This window comes from Syngnathus scovelli, chromosome 4 (genome assembly GCF_024217435.2).
Source record: "Syngnathus scovelli strain Florida chromosome 4, RoL_Ssco_1.2, whole genome shotgun sequence".
NCBI lineage: Eukaryota > Metazoa > Chordata > Actinopteri > Syngnathiformes > Syngnathidae > Syngnathus > Syngnathus scovelli.
In genome coordinates, this window is record NC_090850.1 from 560,001 (window position 1) to 582,496 (window position 22,496).

General features: G+C 41.5%; 1 protein-coding gene across 11 annotated transcripts in view; it reads left to right on the forward strand.

Moving 5' to 3' along the window:
* The window catches only part of tpcn2 (two pore segment channel 2), a 149,113-nt gene that overhangs the window by 6,446 nt on the left and 120,171 nt on the right, over nucleotides 1-22,496 (forward strand). For 2 of the 11 annotated variants that reach the window (XM_049717434.2, XM_049717426.2), the window contains exon 2: nucleotides 12,161-12,213. In XM_049717434.2, coding sequence (XP_049573391.1) covers nucleotides 12,161-12,213 — 53 coding nt within the window. Of the gene's footprint in view, nucleotides 1-11,931; nucleotides 12,043-12,160; nucleotides 12,214-22,496 lie in introns of those variants that run through there. The other 9 variants (XM_049717433.2, XM_049717429.2, XM_049717430.2 and 6 more) reach the window with 9 other exon arrangements.

Sequence of the window (22,496 nt, forward strand, 5' to 3'; positions counted from 1 at the left end):
CCTGGAAGTCAACTGCCTCGGAACTCAACATATTCGGTTTTCAACTCAAAATGTCTGGAAATCTTTGTCACAGAAACTTCGGAAACCAACCCGACACACGTGGCTATTGTAAACAAAATAGAGCTCGTTCTACCTCACGCTAGTCGGCACTGGTTGGCGTTGTTTGGTGGGTGGTAGACCGCTGTAAGGCTGCACTGTACTAGAGAAAAACATGGGTCCCAAGAAAGACTCAGGACAAAAGCAGAAGAGGAAAGTGGCAAGAACGATAGAGCTGGAAAAGGCGATGTTAGACAAGTATGAAAGAAGCATTCGTATGATGGACTTGGCATAGGAATTCAAAGTGCCGAGATCAACCATAGGTCCAGGTGGAGGAATAGAGAGACAATAAAAACTGCTAGTGTTGCTAAGGGGGCTACGAGGGGTTACCAATGGAAAAAAAAAAAGGAAAACACTGACAAAATGCAGCTATTGCGATTATTATTTTTTTTTATGGAAAGGGATTCCCTTTACGGCGGCTCGGTGGGCACTGGGTAGCACGTCTGCCTCACAGTTAGGAGGGTGCGGGTGCGATTCCACCTCTGGCCCTCCCTGTGTGGAGTTTGCATGTTCTCCCCGGGCCCGCGTGGGTTTTCTCCGGGCACTCCGGTTTCCTCCCACATCCCAAAGACATAATTGGTAGGCCGATTGAAGACTCCAAATTGTCCCTAGGTGTGAGTGTGAATGGTTATTTGTCTCTGTGTGCCCTGCGATTGGCCAAATTCTCCTAAATTGCGTTTTTCTACTCTAATTTCTACATTTTTCAACCGATTCAACCCATTCCAACTTTCAACTGTTCATCTTTTGCCTACCTATTCCACAACTTCCCACTTACCAAAAATTCCGAATTTGAAATTCAACCAAATTCTCCAAAATTCCGTATTACACTTCTATTTTCCAAATTTCTCAAGAAATTCAACTCATTTCAACCTCATTCGACATCATTCCCCAAGAAGTGATTCAAAGTCTTCGCCTTCACACGCAATTTCTCCAGAAATTGCATTTTCTAGTTGTGTGAAGGCGATGGCCTTCACACATGTTATTCTACACCATTCTCTATTATTATTGTGTGAAGGCGATGGCCTTCACACATATGTTATTCTACACCATTCTCTATTATTATTATTATTGTGTGAAGGCGATGGCCTTCACACATATGTTATTCTACACCATTCTCTATTATTATTATTATTGTGTGAAGGCGATGGCCTTCACACATATGTTATTCTACACCATTCTCTATTATTATTATTATTGTGTGAAGGCGATGGCCTTCACACATATGTTATTCTACACCATTCTCTATTATTATTATTATTGTGTGAAGGCGATGGCCTTCACACATATGTTATTCTACACCATTCTCTATTATTATTATTATTGTGTGAAGGCGATGGCCTTCACACATATGTTATTCTACACCATTCTCTATTATTGTGTGAAGGCGATGGCCTTCACACATATGTTATTCTACACCATTCTCTATTATTGTGTGAAGGCGATGGCCTTCACACATATGTTATTCTACACCATTCTCTATTATTGTGTGAAGGCGATGGCCTTCACACATGTTATTCTACACCATTCTCTATTATTGTGTGAAGGCGATGGCCTTCACACATATGTTATTCTACACCATTCTCTATTATTGTGTGAAGGCGATGGCCTTCACACATATGTTATTCTACACCATTCTCTATTATTATTATTATTATTGTGTGAAGGCGATGGCCTTCACACATATGTTATTCTACACCATTCTCTATTATTATTGTGTGAAGGCGATGGCCTTCACACATATGTTATTCTACACCATTCTCTATTATTGTGTGAAGGCGATGGCCTTCACACATATGTTATTCTACACCATTCTCTATTATTGTGTGAAGGCGATGGCCTTCACACATATGTTATTCTACACCATTCTCTATTATTATTATTATTATTGTGTGAAGGCGATGGCCTTCACACATATGTTATTCTACACCATTCTCTATTATTATTGTGTGTGTCAAGAACGGGTGTAGCATGGAGCAGGACGACCAAGTGCAGCTTGGACCAGGGTTTATTGAAGAACGCAAACTAACAGACTCGGCAACTGACATGATTTAACAAAACCTAACAACGTGACTGACCAAAAAGACGTGAAACAAAAAGACAGGGTGACTTTACCAATGACAGGAACAGGAACCAAAAGACATCATGACATGAACACACAACAATGATCCGACCGGGAGTGAGGGGCAGACAGGACTTATATACATGACAGGTAACGAGAGGCAGGTGGGAATAATCACACTGATCATGGGCACACAGGAGGGGAGGGGCGAGCACACAGACAGAAACCAAGACAACAGACACATAATGGAGCAGTTGGGGACGAGACGTGACAGAACCCCCCCCACAAGGGACGTCTCCCGACGTCCAAAAAAAAAAAAAACTAGGGGAACCGAACCGCACTCGGGCGGCGACTTGGGGAACCGAACCGCACCGCACTCGGGCGGCGACTTGGGGAACCGAACCGCACCGCACTCGGGCGGCGACTTGGGGAACCGAACCGCACCGCACTCGGGCGGCGACTTGGGGAACCGAACCGCACTCGGGCGGCGACTTGGGGAACCGAACCGCACTCTGGCGGCGACTTGGGGAACCGAACCGCACTCCGGCGGCGACCTAGGGGACAGAACCGCACTCCGGCGGCGACTGCGGGGACAGATCCGCACTCTGGCGGCGACTTCGGGGACAGATCCGCACTCTGGCGGCGACCGCGGGGACAGATCCGCACTCTGGCGGCGACTTCGGGGACAGAACCGCACTCTGGCGGCGACTTCGGGGACAGATCCGCACTCGGGCGGCGTTTTCGGGGACAGATCCGCACTCGGGCGGTGACTTCGGGGACAGAGCCGCACTCGGGCGGTGACTTCGGGGACAGAGCCGCACTCGGGCGGTGACTTCGGGGACAGAGCCGCACTCGGGCGGTGACCTAGGGGACAGAGCCGCACTCTGGCGGTGACTTGGGGAACAGAACCGCGCTCGGGCGGCGACCTAGGGGACAGAACCGCACTCCGGCGGCGACTTCGGGGACAGAACCGCACTCGGGCGGCGACTTCGGGGACAGAACCGCGCTCGGGCGGCGACTTCGGGGACAGAACCGCGCTCGGGCGGCGACTTCAGGGAACAGAACCGCGCTCGGGCGGCGACTTCAGGGAACAGAACCGCGCTCGGGCGGCGACCTAGGGGACAGAACCGCACTCCGGCGGCGACCTAGGGGACAGAACCGCACTCCGGCGGCGACCTAGGGGACAGAACCGCGCTCGGGCGGTGACCTAGGGGACAGAACCGCACTCTGGCGGTGACTTGGGGGGGAAAAAAAAAAAAAAAACTAGGGGAACCGAACCGCACTCGGGCGGCGACTTGGAAGTCTGTGCCGCGATCGGCGGCCACTCACAAAGTCCGTACAGTGATCGGCGACATTCGGAAGGCGGGGCTGTGCGCGGCGGCAAGAGCCATCACGCGCCGCAGCAGTGGGAGTGGAGCCAGGGACGATCGCGGGTCCGACGCAGCTGGCTTGGATGTCTGGCGACGTTCGCGGGTCCTGCGACGCTGGGGTGGAGCCCGACGGCGGCCGCGAGTCCGATGACGCCGGGAGGCACTCCAACGGCGGCCGCGGGTCCGGCGCCGCAGCACCAGAGTCCGATCGCGGCCGCAAAGCCGCCGGCGCCAGAAGCACTCCGATGGCGGCCGCGGGTCCGGCGTCGCGGCAGCGAAGTCCGACGACGGTCGCAGAGGCGATGGTGCCGGGAGGAACTCCGATGGCGGCCGTGAGTCCGGCGTCGCTGGAGCAAGATCCGATGGCAGCTGCAAGCCCATGGCGCTGGAACAAGCTCGGACGACGATCGGGCGTCGCAGCGGGAGCTGGTGGTGGAGGGGGGTCCAAGTGCTGGTCGTTGTGATGGTTTTTTTTTTTTTTGGGACGTCGGGAGACGTCCCTTGTGGGGGGGGTTTTGTCACGTCGCCCCCAACTGCTCCACTATGTGTCTGTCTTGGTTTCTGTCTGTGTGCTCGCCCCTCCCCTCCTGTGTGCCCATGATCAGTGTGATGGTTCCCACCTGCCTCTCGTTACCTGTCTTGTATAAAAGTCCTGTCTGCCCCTCTCTCCCTGTCGGATCATTGGTATTGGTATTGGTTTTGGTATTGGTATTGTTATTGGTTTTGGTCATTGGTTTTGGTTGCTGTCGTCCTGTCTTGATGCCGTCATGTCCTGCTGTCTTCTTGTTCCACGTCCCGGTCAGTCAGCCAGTTATTGTTTGTTAAGTCATGTCAGTTTACCTTTTGAGTTGCTCCAATAAACCCTGGTCCAAGCTGCACTTGGTCGTCCTGCTCCATGCTACACCATCCGACCGTGACAGTGTGAAGGCGATGGCCTTCACACATATGTTATTCTACACCATTCTCTATTATTGTGTGAAGGCGATGGCCTTCACACATATGTTATTCTACACCATTCTCTATTATTATTATTGTGTGAAGGCGATGGCCTTCACACATATGTTATTCTACACCATTCTCTATTATTATTATTATTATTATTATTATATTTTATTCTCCACACTTTTTTGTCCCGCTTCTTCTTCCACATACTTCATCCGATTCACTATTATATTCCAAATATTCACGAGATGAGCGCTTCAATTTTTCTCGTTCCGAAAATTTTCCGATTTCGCAAAATTCGCGAATTTACGACAAATTTTTCCCCATTCATTCTCAATGGCAGATTCGACATTTCACATTTACGTCATTCCCCTTTTAAATTCACCTCATTCAGCACATTCAAACCACATTCGGAATGATTCTCGACATTCCCAAAATTCCCAAATTCAAAAATTTCACGTTTTCACGTTAAAAATTCCGACAAAATTTCACGAAATTTCGTTTTTCACCTCTAGTTTCTACATTTTTCAACCGATTCAACCCATTCCAATTTTCAACTGTTCATCTTTTGCCTGCCTATTCCACAACTTCTCACCTACCAAAAATTCCAAAATTTCAAATTTGAAATTCAACCAAATTCTCCAAAATTTCGTTTTTCTACTCTAACTTCTACGTTTTTCAACCGATTCAACCCATTCCAACTTTCAACTGTTCATCTTTTGCCTACCTATTCCACACCTTCCCACTTACCAAAATTTCCAAATTTTCAATTTTGAAATTCACACCAAATTCTACAAAATTTCGTTTTTCCACTCTAATTTCTACATTTTTCAACCGATTCAACCCATTCCAACTCTATTCACTTTGGTCACCTCATCCTTACCATATTTACCCCTTCACCCCCACTTCCACTATGCTTACACAATTCAACCCTTGACCCCCACTTCCAGTGTGGCGGCCATCTTGGATTGACCCTGAAGTGCTCCCAATGAACCTAGAATGAACCGGAAGTGCCCCAAATCAAACCGGAAGTGACCTTAGGTAAACAGGAAGTGACCTCAGGTATACCGGAAGTGACCCCAAGTCAAACCGGAAGTGACCTTTTTAAACCGGAAGTGACCTTTTTAAACCGGAAGTGACCCCAAATAAACCGGAAGTGACCTCAGCTTGACCGGAAGTGCCTCTATTCAAACCGGAAGTGACCCAAATAGACCGGAAGTGACCCAAATCAACCCGGAAGTGACCTTATTTCAACATTAACTGCCCTAAATAGCTACATTAGGCGCTAACTTTTGCTTTTTTTGTCCGATTGAACCCGTTTCAACATTTTAACTCCAAAAGTGAAATTTCACGAAATTTCGTTTTCCACCTCTAATTTCTACATTTTTCAACCGATTCAACCCATTCCAACTTTCAACTGTTCATCTTTTGCCTGCCTATTCCACAACTTCTCACCTACCAAAAATTACAAATTTTCAAATTTGAAATTTAACCAAATTCTCCAAAATTGCGTTTTTCTACTCTAACTTCTACGTTTTTCAACTGATTCAAACCATTCCAACTTTCAACTGTTCATCTTTTTTCTACCTATTCCACAACTTCCAACTTACAAAAAATTCCAAATTTTCAAACTTGGAATTCAACCAAATTCTCAAAAAATTCGTTTTTCTACTCGAAATTCTACATTTTTCAACCGATTCAACTCATTCCAACTTTCAACTGTTCATCTTTTGCCTACCTATTCCACAACTTCCCACTTACCAACAATTCCAAATTCGAAATTCAACCAAATTTTTCAAAATTTCGTTTTTCTACTCTAATTGCTACATTTTTCAACCGATTCTACCCATTCCAACTTTCAACTGTTTATCTTTTGCCTACTTATTCCACAACTTCCCACTTACCAAAAATTCCAAATTTGAAATTCAACCAAATTTTCCAAAATTTCGTTTTTCTACTCTAATTTCTACATTTTTCAACTGATTAAATCCATTCCAACTGTTCATCTTTTTTCTACCTATTACACAACTTCCCACTTACCAAAAATTCCAAACTTTCAAATTTGAAATTCAACCAAATTCTCGAAAATTTCGTTTTTCTACTCTAATTTCTACATTGTTCAACCGATTCAACCCATTCCAACTTTACACTCTTCATCTTCTGCCTACCTATTCCACAACTTCCCACTTACCAAAATTTCCAAATTTGAAATTCAACCAAATTCTCCAACATTTTGTTTTTCTACTCTAGTTTCTACATTGTTCAACCGATTCAACCCACTCCAACTTTCAACTGTTCATCTTTTGCGTACGTATTCCACAACTTCCCACTTACCAAAAATTTCAAATTTGAAATTCAACCAAATTCTCCAAAATTGCGTTTTTCTACTCTAACTTCTAAATTTTTCAACCGATTCAACCCATTCCAACTTTCAAATGTTCATCTTTTGCCTACCTATTCCACAACTTCACACTTACAAAAAATTCCAAACTTTCAAATTTGAAATTCAACCATATTCTCCAAAATGTCATTTTTCTACTCGAAATTCTACATTTTTCAACCGATTCAACCCATTCCAACTTTCAACTGTTCATCTTTTGCCTACCTATTCCACAACTTCCCACTTACCAAAAATTCCAAATTTGAAATTAAACCAAATTCTCCAAACTTTTGTTTTTCTACTCTAATTTCTACATTTCTCAACCGATTCAACTCATTCCAACTTTTAACTGTTCCTCTTTTGCCTACCTATTCCACAACTTCCCAATTATCAAAAATTCCAAACTTTCAAATTTGAAATTCAAACAAATTCTCCAAAATTTCATTTTTCAACTCTAAATTCTACAATTTTTAACCGATTCAACCCATTGAAACTTTCAACTGTTCATCATTTCCCTACATATTACACAACTTCCCACTTACCAAAAATTACAAATTTTCCCCACAAATTCTCCAAAATTACGTTTTACACTTGTATTTTCCACATTTCTCAAGTAATTCAACTCATTTCAACATCATTCGGCATCATTGCCCAAGAAGTGATTCATAGTCTTCGCCTTCACACGCAATTTCTCCAGAAATTGCATTTTCTAGTTGTTAGTGATATTTAATGATCCCTTTGTGACTGCCCCCAGTGCCCATATCACTACTTGCATCATTGTTGCCTTTACCGTCCACATTTTCTCTGTCTTTCTTCAGCTCTTGGTATTTCAACCGATTCAACTCATTCCAACTTTCAACTGTTCATCTTTTGCCTACCTATTCCACAACTTCCCACTTACCAACAATTCCAAATTCGAAATTCAACCAAATTTTTCAAAATTTCGTTTTTCTACTCTAATTGCTACATTTTTCAACCGATTCTACCCATTCCAACTTTCAACTGTTTATCTTTTGCCTACTTATTCCACAACTTCCCACTTACCAAAAATTCCAAATTTGAAATTCAACCAAATTTTCCAAAATTTCGTTTTTCTACTCTAATTTCTACATTTTTCAACTGATTAAATCCATTCCAACTGTTCATCTTTTTTCTACCTATTACACAACTTCCCACTTATCAAAAATTCCAAACTTTCAAATTTGAAATTCAACCAAATTCTCGAAAATTTCGTTTTTCTACTCTAATTTCTACATTGTTCAACCGATTCAACCCATTCCAACTTTACACTCTTCATCTTCTGCCTACCTATTCCACAACTTCCCACTTACCAAAATTTCCAAATTTGAAATTCAACCAAATTCTCCAACATTTTGTTTTTCTACTCTAGTTTCTACATTGTTCAACCGATTCAACCCACTCCAACTTTCAACTGTTCATCTTTTGCGTACGTATTCCACAACTTCCCACTTACCAAAAATTTCAAATTTGAAATTCAACCAAATTCTCCAAAATTGCGTTTTTCTACTCTAACTTCTAAATTTTTCAACCGATTCAACCCATTCCAACTTTCAAATGTTCATCTTTTGCCTACCTATTCCACAACTTCACACTTACAAAAAATTCCAAACTTTCAAATTTGAAATTCAACCATATTCTCCAAAATGTCATTTTTCTACTCGAAATTCTACATTTTTCAACCGATTCAACCCATTCCAACTTTCAACTGTTCATCTTTTGCCTACCTATTCCACAACTTCCCACATAACAAAAATTCCAAATTTGAAATTAAACCAAATTCTCCAAACTTTTGTTTTTCTACTCTAATTTCTACATTTCTCAACCGATTCAACTCATTCCAACTTTTAACTGTTCCTCTTTTGCCTACCTATTCCACAACTTCCCAATTATCAAAAATTCCAAACTTTCAAATTTGAAATTCAAACAAATTCTCCAAAATTTCATTTTTCAACTCTAAATTCTACAATTTTTAACTGATTCAACCCATTGAAACTTTCAACTGTTCATCATTTCCCTACATATTACACAACTTCCCACTTACCAAAAATTACAAATTTTCCCCACAAATTCTCCAAAATTACGTTTTACACTTGTATTTTCCACATTTCTCAAGTAATTCAACTCATTTCAACATCATTCGGCATCATTGCCCAAGAAGTGATTCATAGTCTTCGCCTTCACACGCAATTTCTCCAGAAATTGCATTTTCTAGTTGTTAGTGATATTTAATGATCCCTTTGTGACTGCCCCCAGTGCCCATATCACTACTTGCATCATTGTTGCCTTTACCGTCCACATTTTCTCTGTCTTTCTTCAGCTCTTGGTATTTCTCCAGCTTTTTGTGTCCCTTTTCCGGATTTTGCGATCATTTGGTATTGCTACATCTATCGCGTCTGTTGTCCTCAGATATTTATCTACCACCACTGTCAGGCTGGTTGGCCATCAGTCTGGATCTGGTAGTCCCAATGGTGTCTATCTATTGATCGATCAATCGCCTTCCCTCCCTCCCTCGAAATATGCTCAGTGCACACTGTTAAACTGTTACTGAATGTTTCATTTCATGTTGTTGCTACATTCTCATCACGACATGGTTGATATTATGAATACATGAAAATAACAAATATGAAATCTGTAATTTATTAGTTATTCTGGTAATGCATTTGAACAGTGTGCAGAATTGTTTCTATCCTATTTAAGTCCACCTTCGGGCAATTTGGAGTGCTCAATCGGCCTGCCGTGCATATTTTTGGATTGTGTGAGGAAACCGGAGTACCTGGAAGGAACCCATGCAGTCACGAGGACAACAAGCAAACCCCACATAGGGAGGGCTGGAGGTAGCATCAAACCAGTAAACTCTAAACTGTGAGACGGACATGCTAACCTTTGCTCCACCGTGCGGCCAACCCATTTAAGTCATTAATTAGTGTGGAGGCGAAAGCCTTCACACTTGTTATTCTACACCATTTACTTTCTTCTTCTTCTTCTTCTTCTTCTTCTATTTTATTCGCCTCACTTTTTTGTTCTGCTACTCCTTCCCCATAATTCAACCGATTCACTCCATTCCACTTTTGACGTATTCCAAATATTCACGAGATGAGGGCTTCCATTTTTTTCATTCCGAAAATTTTCCGTTTTCGCAAAATTCTCAAATTTACGACTAACGTTTCCCCATTCATTCTTAATGGCACATTCAACATTTCACATTTACGTCGTTCCAGTTTGAAATTCACATCATTCAGCACATTCAATTAACATTGGGGAAGGTTTTCGACATTCCCAAAATTGCCAAATTAAAATATTTCACATTTTCACGTTTAAAATTTCCGCAAAATTTCACAAAATTTCGTTTTTCACCTCTAATTTCTACATTTTTCAACCGTTCCAACCCATTCCAACTTTCAACCGTTCATCTTTTGCCTACGTATTCCACAACTTCCCACTTTTCAAAAATTAAAAGTTTTGAAATTCATGCCAAATTCTCCAAAATTTTGTTTTTCCCTTCTAATTTCTACATTTTTCAACCGATTCAACCCGTTCCAACTTTCAACTGCTCATCTTTTGCCTACCTATTCCACAACTTCCCACTTACGGAAAATTCCAAATTTTCAATTTTGAAATTCACGCCAAATTCTCCAAAATTTGGTTTTTCCCTTCTAATTTCTACATTTTTCAACCGATTCAACCCATTCCAACTTTATTCACTTTGTTCACCTTATGCTTACCATATTCACCCCCACTTCCACAGTGTGGTGGCCATCTTGGATTGTTCCAGAAGTGCCCCAAAATGAACACGAAGAGAACCGGAAGTGCCCCAAAACACACAGGAAGGTCCCCAAAATGAACAGGAAGTGAACCGGAAGTGCCCCAATTTTAACAGGAAGTGAATCGGAAGTGCCCCAAATCAAACCAGAAGTGACCCAAATTACACCGGAAATGACCCAAATAAACCGGAAGTCACCTAAATTAAACTGGAAGTGACATAAATAAACTGAAAGTGACCTCAACTAAACTGGAAGTGACCCCAAACAAACCGGAAGTGCCCCAAATTAACCGGAAGTGACCTTAATTCAACTAGAAGTTTCCTAAATAAAACCAGAAGTGACCCAAATCAAATATTTGCTCTAACTTTTACAATTTTTGTCTGATTCAACTCGTTTCAACTTTAGAATTTCAAAGTGAACCTCTTAAACCCGTAGTTTTCGTTTTGTTCCAAATGTAAAAAGATTTTGGCGCAATTTTTTTTTAATTCCATTCATTCTCTATGGGGCATTTCGATTCAACCCATTTCAACTTTAAACTGTTCATCTTTTTCCTTTCTATTCCACAACTTCACACTTACGAAAAATTCCACATTTTCAATTTTGAAATTCATGTACATTTTTCCAAAATTTCGTTTTACCTTCTAATTTCTACATGTTTTGACCGATTCAACCCGTTCCAACTTTCAAATTTTCGTCTTTTCCCTACCTATTTTAAAACTTCCCACTTGACAAAAATTCCACATTTTCAATTTTGAAATTCACGCCACATTCTCCACAATTATGATTTTCACCTCTTATTTCAACGTTTCAACAGATTCAACCCATTTTCCTACGTATTCCACAACTTCCCACTTACCAAAAATTCCAAATTTTCAAGTTTGAAATTCACCCCAAATTCTCCAAAATTTTGTTTTACACTTATCATTTCTACATTTCTCAAGTAATTCAACTCGTTTTAACATCATTCTGCAGCATTCCCTAAGAATGTATTCAGTTTCTTCACCTTCACATGCAATTTCTCTAGAAATTGCATTTTCTAGTTAATCATGCTACTCAGTGTGCTGCCAGTTGCCCATCCTTGTTTTAAGGTGTACGCTACCTCTTTTAGCTAAAATAGGTTACTCTTTAATGCTGAAATCTCTATCGTAACTGGCTGAGGACTTGCGCAAACAAGAAGGTTGAACGGGAACTTCTGTTATTTAAGTAGGAAACAAACCAGTCAGACAGGTTCCACAGACAACATTTTACAGACATCTTTTGTTTAACTTAGTAAGGCAGTGTGTTTAATATCTTATTTAGGTAGGAAACAAACCAGTCAGATGGGTTCCATAGACAATATTTCACAGACATCTTTTGTTTAACTTAGTAAGGCAGCGTGTTTAATATCTCTATCAGTCAGAAAATCTTGTGAAGGTAGACCAGTTGATACGGAACAGTTTATTTCATAATGCCTATTAACTTTGGAATTTGTTAAACTTTGCCTCTGAGACAAAGATGGTTCTTCCATTCTCACCGGTCTCTCTTCCGACAGATGAGGGCCTCCACATCCAACAAGCTGTTGTTCTCATTGAAGATGCCATTCAGGTAACCATAACGTTTCCAATTTTGGTGCTTCAATAGAATAAATGAGGATGTCTGATGGACTGACTTGATTGGATAGGAGGTAGACTCTATTCAATTTTATGAATTTTGAATGCATTTTCATATTAACATAACATTTGCAAAGTTTCTGTTTTTGACAAAAAAATCTTTTATTGCATTAGTCTCTCATAACGTTTCTTAACATACTGTAGAACAAAGAAATTTGCAACTGCTAAGTTGGTATTCACTGAAGATATAAGATGAAAAAGTGGGTTACTTTTGTTGTCAGGGGTAACCTACTACTTTCTGAATGTAAATATTTGCTCAGTCAAAGTTATTAAAGCCCAAAGTATATTAGTACCGTATTTTTCTGACATAAGTCGCAGTTTTTTTCATAGTTTGGGTGGGGGGGGGGCGACTTATACTCAGGAGGGACTTATATGTGAAATTATTCACAAATTTTTACTTGATCATTAACACATTACTTACTTACTAGTATAGTTGATCACTTCACGTGTTATTTTCACTTTAAACCGCATGAGGGTGCACTATGGCTGTGGAATAATTGGAGCCTCACTGACATTGAGTTCCATACATTGACTCCCAGAGTCAGGAGATTTAATGATTTGAAATGGTATCATCTGAAAACAGCCTTCAAAATAAAGCACCTTACCTCAAATCAAAACACGGCTGAATAGCATAAATAACAAAAAATTCTCAACACATACTGTAAATATCTTTTTGGAACAGCTTTTATTATTATAACAATTTTAATAACAGGGTACAAGTGTACATACTGTAAATATGTTTTTAGAACTGTTTTATTATATAATAATTTTTCTATAAGGGGTTATAACACTCTTAAATGTGTTTTTGGAACTCATTATAACAATTTTTTTTTAATAAAATGGTACAAGTGTATGCACTGCAATTGTGTGGGCACTCCCCGCTTTCTGCTGACGAGTTGGCAACATTTGTGCCATAATTCCTGAATTTAAAAGTTTTATTTTGAATCTTATTTTTTTTAATTTGGAAAAAAAAATCCACGATGTAGTGAAACCACGATAAATGAACCGCAATGTAGCAAGAGATTACTGTAATTTGAACTGCAACTGACGACTAGTCTGACGTCAGCGGCGTGGCGCACACGCGGCGTTGTTTACATAAAGGACGAAGGATTCGATCAATGGATTTAATGATGTGGAGTTACAGAGATAGTTTGATAAAATAGTTGTTTATAATTATATGGGCCTGTGGAATAATTTTAACTGCAACTGGCGATGAGTCTGACGTCAGAGGCGCGCGCGCCGCACACGGGGCGTTGTTTACAGAGAGGCGGACGAATTCGATCGATGGATTTAATGATTTGGAGTGACACAGATAGTTTGATAAACGTGTTATTTATGTTATAGTTATTTGAATAACTGTTAATGTTACAACAGGCCCGTGCTCAGCTCCTCGTTTGTGTTTATGTCATGTTAGTATACCGTATCGTTAGCCTGTTGTTGCTGGTTCATGTGTGTTCTTGGTGTTGGATTTTGTCAAATACATTTCCCCCAAAATGCGACTTAAACTCCGGTGCGACTTGTTGTTTTTTTCCTCTTTATTGTGCATTTTATGGCTGATGCAACTTGTACTCTGGAGCGACTTGTACTCCGGAGCGACTTTTAGTCCGAAAAATACAGTAAATATATTAGTTTATTGGTACAAATAATTTCTATTAAATTGTTCAGAATTATGAGTTTGTACAGTAGTGTTTAGGGGTGGGAATCTTGAGGCACCTCATGATTCGATTACGATTACGATTCAGAGGCTACGATTTGATTATAAAACGATTATTGATGCATTTTTAATTTATGTATATGATGCACTTTTTCCACATTTCTTTTTGTCTCACTGAATGAGCATTCATCACTTGCAGTTCAAAAAACACTGCATTTGTAATTTCCATTATATCTTATTAACCTATATGGAAATATCCATTGTAATGAAATGCATGAACATTTGAACTCTAGTGTTCTTGTATAAGAACAGGAGTTGATCCACATGCTGAGATGAGAGTGTGCTGCGTTGTGCAGTGATGTCTACTGCAGTCGAAAAAACTTGTTTTGCAGCAACACTGGTGCCTGGAATACACAGGTACCTCTTGGCAAGCCTGGAAATAAGAAGAAAATGTACTGCATTCCTTGCCCTACAGTCAAGAGGGTCCTCAGAGAGACGGAGAGCTGGAGTACTAGTACAGTACTTGTTAACTTCTTCTTGAGCCCTGGCGTAGGCAGATCAGGGTTGTGGCTGCCTTTCGGCTTGAGTGAAGTGCTTCCCCAGCAGATCCTCCAACAGGGAAGATGACAAAGCCCTGTGTTCCTCTTCCATGTCTATGTTTGGTGGGTCCTCTTCCCCTGCAGCAGGTGTTTGTTCCTCGTTCTCTTGCTCATTTTGCTGTAGGTAAACAAATAATGAGGAAAACGTGTAAACAAAAAGGCTCAAATGTTTATTACAACTTCATTGTTAAATTGACATTTGATACAAATGATTGAATTTTATATTGAATTATGTACAAAATAAATAAATGTTATATTATGCAGCATATGCACAGAGTAACACTTTACAGGGAATATTATATGATACAATATAATAAAAATTGCAAAATTACCTGGAGTAATTACCACTATGTCATAGGTCTCTCTGTCCTCCTCCGACAGTAAGGGCAGGCTTTTAAACCGAGGGTCAAGGGCAGCAGCTATCTGAAGAGTTTGCTTCTCCTGCTCGCTGCTGTATCTCTTGCTGAGGTCCTCGTGTATGGCTCTCTTTATTTCCCTGACCAGTGGAGACATCCCAGGACTATCCTTTGTCTCATTGAGGAGTTTAACTTGCAGAGGAGCAATCAGAGAAATGGTGGGACTTTTCTCTGTTGACATGACGGTTGTTGCATCCTTCAGGGGCTTGAGGGTTGCTATGATATCCTCAGCATTTGTGACATCAGCCTCACTGAGTTTACATAGGTCTTTCTCTGATCTTCTCACTTGAGGGGTGAGGAGTGTGGCGGTGATGGCAGGCTGCTGCTCCAAAATCCTGCTCACCATCTCAAAGACACTATTCCGTCTAGTATAGCAGGCTACCTTCAGTTTGTGCTTGGGGATGTTGAGCAGCTTCTGGTTCTCTTCAAGCTGATGTGCACCGACTGTGCTGCGGTGGAAAAAAGTGCCAATGCGTCTCACTCTTCCTAGCAGTCTGGCCACACTTGGCACCTTCAGGGCACGTTGAGCCGCAAGGTTCAGTGTGTGGGCGTAGCATTTCAGATGGCTGAAGTTACCCAGCTGGGCAGCGACAACCATATTAGCTGCGTTGTCTGTAACTAGAACAACTTCTTTATTTGCGATGTTCCATTCATTTAAAGCACTGCTTAACAGCTCAGCACCCCTGTGGCTTTCATGCATTGCTCGTTTGAAGCACGTGTGCTTTCAGCTCCCACTCATCGGTTATAAAATGCGCAGTTAGAGTAACAAATCACTCGGTGGCTACAGACATCCACGCATCACATGTAACGGCGACTCAGTCTGCATTCAACAGCGATGATGTTATTTCTGCTTTAGTTTGCTTGTAGAGTGCCGGCCGTGTCGGTGAAATAGCGTCAGGATGGGATGACGTACCTCGGCTCCGTTGCGTCCATCATTCTTCAAAATTCCCGATTCTCTACAACCGAGTACGGTTGCAAACCCATTGCAATGAATTCTGCGATGCCTTTCGTAATTCGCTTGGCCTTTTGCGATGTGTTTGGCAGCTTACTCAGAGCGTCCTCAATTGTTCTCTGGCTGCTAGTAGCAACAGCAGCAGCCGGCTTTCCCAACTCCTCTGTAGGGTGGAATCGTGCTGTATGACTTCTCATATTCGTTGTATTGCCAAAGTATTTTATTTTAGCGCGACAAATCTTGGATACAACGTAGCTTTTGTCCAATTCATTTCCTCCGTCAACATTGTAGGATCCAAAATGATTCCACACGTCTGCTTTTAAATTTTTAGGAGCAGGTCGGATCTCTCGGCAAAGTGGGTTGAATATCTCAGGCTCAGCCATGTGTGTTGGTTTTTTCCTGGAGGAGTGTACTGCAGAAGTGTGCTGAGTGTGCCACTATGCCCTCGGGCCGTTCCGCATAGCGTCTCGGAGAATGCGCTTACTGTATTTTATTTCTGTTTTACTTGGCATATTTAAATAATCGGAATTTGGATGTTTGCGAATCGTTCTCGATTCTTCCAAGGCCGAATCGCGATTGATCTAAGAATCGGAATTTTCCCCCACCTCTAGTAGTGTTTTGAATAACAACACACAACAATCAATATAAATGCCTCCTGTGTAACTTGCCTTTTCGATAGAATACACTGATCTAATCGGCTATTTGGAATCAACCAATATTAATCTCTTAATTCACTAATTCGATAAATTATGTCAGGTCTTCGAGATAAATCTCTTTCCCTTAAATTTCTCAAATATGCAGGCTGCCACAAATGAATTTTGGCAGCCACTAATAGATTTTTGCCCGACTAACCTGTATCCGGCGGCAAGTTGGGGCAGTGGTTAGCACAACTGCCTCACAGTTCGGAGGGCGTGGGTTCGATTCAACCTCCGGCCCTCCTTGTGTGGAGTTTGCATGTTCTACCCGTGCCTGCGTGTGTTTTCTCCAGGAACTCTGGTCCCAAAAACATGCATGATTGAGCACTCCAAATTGCCCGTAGGCATTGCGATTGGGTGGCAACCAGTTCAGGGTGTCCCTCGCCTACTGCCCGATGACTGCTGGGATAGACTCCAGCAATACAGAAAATGGATGGATGGATAAACTGTATCCAATACCAGTACTGCTTTCATTTCTGGTATGATATTGCAAATACAGTGCCTTGAATTGACCGAAGTATTAAAAAGTATCATAAATTTGTGAAACGATCTTAGTGGTATTGGATGCCTCAACAACTATCAATTCTCCATGCCACACCAATAAGTATAATGGCCGTCTCATCATTGTCAGAGCAAATGCTAGTGTTGGGCATGGGTTGCCATGTCCATCAGTACGTACATTATAACACTACTTAAATGTCAGTATCCCACTTCACTTTGCGGGTGCATAAGTTGTGACTTCCAAAGGTTCTTCATTAAATTATGATGATTCTAACTAAACTATTGATTTAAACTTTTTTTTACATGTTTTAAAAGCAGCTGCATAGTTACTAAACACAAAGGTCTGCTTGTTTGTTACCAAATAGATCTTTTATATTCAAATCAAACACCCCCCTCCCCAACCACCCACTTTTCCTTCTTTGGGGCATAGTAGAGATTGCCTAAAAAAGGCAAAAACCTCTGTTCTACTTCTTCTGTTCATACACAAGAATATGCAGCAAATAAATACACATATGACTCCATCCTGTAATCGGATCTTTTTTAAAACAGATCAATGATCTGCCCCAAAATCCTGATAGTGTCAAGCCTACTTTTCAGATCTCATTTCTAAGGCAGGAAATTGAGCATTTGTATAAAAAATGGCAAAGATTTGCAGTGGTATCCATTCCCTGTTCAGGTGGAGTTTGTTACAACAGCTATGACCAAAGTCCAGCCCGGGGGCCAAATGTGGCCCATGTTAAAATTTCTACTCGCCTGCAGCCTTTGGCATAGTTGTGTGGTCCGTCAGCACCGTTGACCACTGTAAAAAAAAATGTACAAAAAAAAAAAAAATAATAATTATATTTCACCAGACAACGGCAGCAGACCTGTGGCCGCACTCTTGGTTGCTTTTGGAAATACGCTCCGAGAACACTCTGCCTCTCCAAACACACCACTATCAAAGTCGTGTTAGATGTCAGACTAAACTCCTTGCTGCATGACTCTTGTGTGGCACTTTCCAACCCATTTTTAAAATGAAGGCTCTGATGAATAAAAACAAAGTTGACAGAGCGGACACTCACTTCCAGGACAATTGGAAATTGGCATATTTTTTTCACTGAAATACATCAACAGTTAGTGTAGTTTAATAAGAGACTGGCTGTTTTCTAGGAATTCAGTATCAAGAGGATACTACCAGACGAAACATGCAAACTACGACAATGTGACTCGAATGAATGCTGTGAAAAGTTAAAGCAACTGGAATCTCTGTGGTCGGCCGCCTACACATTTACACCTCACCAAATCTGGCCCGATGCAAAATGTTTGGACACCCCTGAGTTTTCCTTTATACTTGACCATTTTCCCCTTGTGCCTTATTTTTGTCTCTTTTCTTTAAAGTTAAGTCAAGTCACGTTTATTTATATAGCCCTAAATCACAAGCAAGTCTCAAAGGGCTTCACATATGCAAAAAAAATGACAATTATTTTCAAACATCCCCTGATCTTAAATTCCTAGAAGGGCAAGGAAAAACTCAAAAAAACCCTACTAGGGGAAAACTGAGAAACCATTGAGAAGGGACCACAGATGGGAGGATCCCCCTTCCAGGGTGACCAGGCTTCAGTGGATGCAGAGAGGGCACATATAATACATAATATGAAAAAATAAAAGAAAAAGTGGATGTCCAATTCAAAGTGAAGAGCTGCAGGAGGTGCCCTCGATTGTCCTGGCAGTGTCTTCGAGAGGGGTAATCCACTGCAGTTCCCTCATCATGATTGGTCCACGAGAATCCAAACAGCCACTGTCAGTTTGGGTGTCACCTAACCAGGGTGGGATGGGGGGGGGGGGGGGGGGGGGGGGGGGTGAAAACACAAACTCCAGCCGAATCGGCCACTACAGGTTAATTAAAGGCCATATCCATTGGTAGGGCATTCCAAAGCGCTGGAGCCCGAATAGAAAATGCTCTAGACACTGCAGACATTTTCTTGGCCCTCGGTGTCACTAAAAGACTAGCGTTTTGCGAACAAAGGTTACGAGACAGAACATAAGGAACAACTACGTCGACGAGATATGAAGGCGCTAAGCCATGCAATGATTCATAGGTTAATAGGAGAACCTTGAAGTCACATCTTAAATGGACCGAGAGCCAATGTAAGTTGGTTAATATTGGGGTAATGTGATCAAATGTTCTTGTCCGTGAGAGCAGCCTTGCAGCGGCATTTTGTACTAACTGTAGACTTTTGAAACTGGACTTAGGAAGACCAGAGAATAATGTGTTACAGTAGTCCAGGCGCGAAATAATAAACGCATGTATAATAGTTTCCGCATCACCGATCGAGAGAATCGGACGAATCTTAGCAATATTACGGAGGTGAAAAAATGCAATTCTAGTTATGTTCGTAATATGCTTTTAAAAGGAGAGCGTTTGGTCAAATATTACCCCGAGATTAGTTACAGTACCGCTCTGAGTGATAGTACAGTTATCCATAGTTATAGTGGTTTCCTTAAATAAGTGGTGATAACGAGCTGGACCAATTATCAACCAGGAAATTGAGTGACATCCAGTGCTTGATCTCCGCCTCAAGATTACAACAGTCCCGGGGATTTGTCATCGATAACGGCATATATAATTGAGTGTCATCCGCGTAACATTGAAAACTAATGTTATATTTACGTATTATGTCCCCAAGCGGAATCATATAAATATTAAATAGAATTGGTCCGAGTACCGATCCCTGTGGGACATCGCACGTAACGTTATAGAGCTCAGAGGTTGCATTACCATGGACTACTCGGTGAGTGCTGTCTGATGGATAGGAATAGAACCAGCGTAGTGCTGACCCTGAAATACCAACACAGCTTTTAAGGCGTCCTAATAATATATCGAAGTCTACAGTGTCGAAGGCAGCACGAAAATCGAGCAGTAATAATACCGATGAAGTGTTAGAATCCATAGCTATGAGGAGATCATTAGTCACTTTAGCAAGTGCTGTCTCGGTGGAATGACTAGCTCTAAAACCAAACTTTTCATTCAAATCGATTATTGGCGACCATGCAATCAATAAGCTGCTGCGCTACTACTTTTTCAAGAAGTTTTGCTATGAATGGGAGATTTGAAACTGGCCTATAATTACTGAGACAGTCCGGGTCGAGATTTGGTCGCTTAAGTAGCGGATTATTGATAGCGGTTTTAAAGGCTGTTGCGCCGGTAATTGGCGGTCTCGACTGAGCAATTGGAACGGTCATCTTGATCTCATCCCTAATGGATTCAATCTTTCGAGCAAAAAATGAACTCGTCGGCTGAGTGGAAGGAGCTATCGGAGGTCGGCTGGCATAGTGTTAGCTTTGCCACTGTATCAAATAAGTATTTAGGATTGTTTTTATTGAGATTAATAATTTGCGAGAAATAATTAGTTTTTGCAAATATGAGCGCATCTTTGTATTTCAGGAGGCTGTCACGCCATGCCTGATGGAAACGCCATTTGTGCTCATGCTTTCTACATAATTGCTTAAGCGTACGTGTGTCATCTGTGAACCATGGAGTAGTTTTCAGACGTCGTGGGGCTACAGAGTCGATGGCATTTAACAATGTCGCATTCAATTCATTTGTAAGATTATCAATAGAGACGATATATGCGGTAAATATGGCAGTAACTCAGATAGCGCAGTCACAGTTACAGAGTTAATATTACGGCTGCTGTAATTTTGACAGAAAGCTAAAATTTCAAATTTTATTAAGTAGTGATCAGACATAACAGTAGTGTATGGCAGTACTGTTATATTTGAGGTTGCCAGCCCTCGGGATAATACCAGATCTAAGGTATTTCCATTTTTATGCGTTGCTGCTTGTATGGCTTACGTAAAACCAAACGTATCAATTAAAGTCTGAAACGCCAAAGAAAGTGTCTCTGACGGTAAATTCATGTGGATATTGAAATCCCCCATAATTATTATATTATCCGCATTTGTCACTTGATCAGCCACGAATTCTGAAAATTCGTCCAGGAAACCAAAGTAAGCCCCGGGTGGATGGTAAATAACAGCAAGATAAAATGACAATAGAGCTGTGGATCGGACAATGAGAACTTCAAATGTTTTAAATACGTTAATCGAACGAGGCCTAAATCTAATATCGGAATTAGAGATAAGGGTGACACGCCCACCCTTTTTACGAGGACGCGCCACATGCAAGCTCACAAAATTTGGAGGCGAGGCCTCATTAAGCGGCAGCAGTTCATTAGGTTTTAACCAGGTCTCGCAAAGACCAAAAATGTTTAGATTACCGTATTTTTCGGACTATAAATCGCTTTTTTTTTGTTTTCATGGTTTGGGTGGGGGGGCGACTTATACTGAGGAGCGACATATATGTGAATTTTTTCACAAATTTTCAAAATAAAAAAAATAAAAAAGTGAAACCGCGATAAAAGAACCGCGATGTAGCAAGGGATTACTGTAATTTGAACTCCAAGTGACGTCAGCGGTGCGGCGGTTGTTTACATAAAGGACAAAGATTCGATCACGGGATGACGAAGATGACGAAGGACCCCACGTAGTACCGGCATCATTAGCGGCTTTGTTTGTCAGTGACACGGAGGACAAAGAGTTTGAAGGATTTAATGATGTGTAGTGACACAGAAGGTTCGAAAAACTATTATGACTTTTACGCACGCCCAGTCTTATTCTACGGAGCTCTCTTTCACCTCTGTGGATGGAAGTAGGGGGCCGGCGCTCGGCCGGGTGGCTGTTCGGGGACGGTGGATAGGGCTCGGACACGGCTCCTACGCATGCCCGGTCCTACTCTACGTAGGTTCCAGCCACCTCCGTGGCTGCAAGTGCCACCTCCGGGGATGGATGTCCACGCCGCCACACGCGTGGAAGTCCACGCCGGTGCTTCGGGCTGTGTTGCGGTGAACTATTTATGTTATAGTTATTTGATGTATTTTATTTCGTGTAGCAACTTGTATGTTTTTATCGTTACAGTTCAGTGCTTGTTGGCTCGTTGAACTCTTGTTTTGTTAAATAAAGAGCCGTTTACCAAACCCACGTCTTTCCTGGTACTTTGTTAACGCTACAATATAGTTATATAGTATATACTAGATCTGTGGAATAACGACGAGGCTGACGTCAGCAGCGCAGGCGCGGTGTTGTTGACAAAAGATGAGGAATTCGATCGATGGATTTAATGATTTGAAGTGACACAGATGGTTTGATAACATTATTGCTTATATAATAGTTATTTGTTACATAATTTATATATCGTTATATGGGCCTGTGGAATATTTTGAAGTGCAAGCGCCGTCAGCGGCGCGCACCCGGCCGGCATTGTTGACATAAAGGACGATCGATGGATTTAATGAACTGGAGTGACACAGATAGCTTTATAAACGTGTTATTTATGTAATAGTTATTTGAATAACTCTGAATG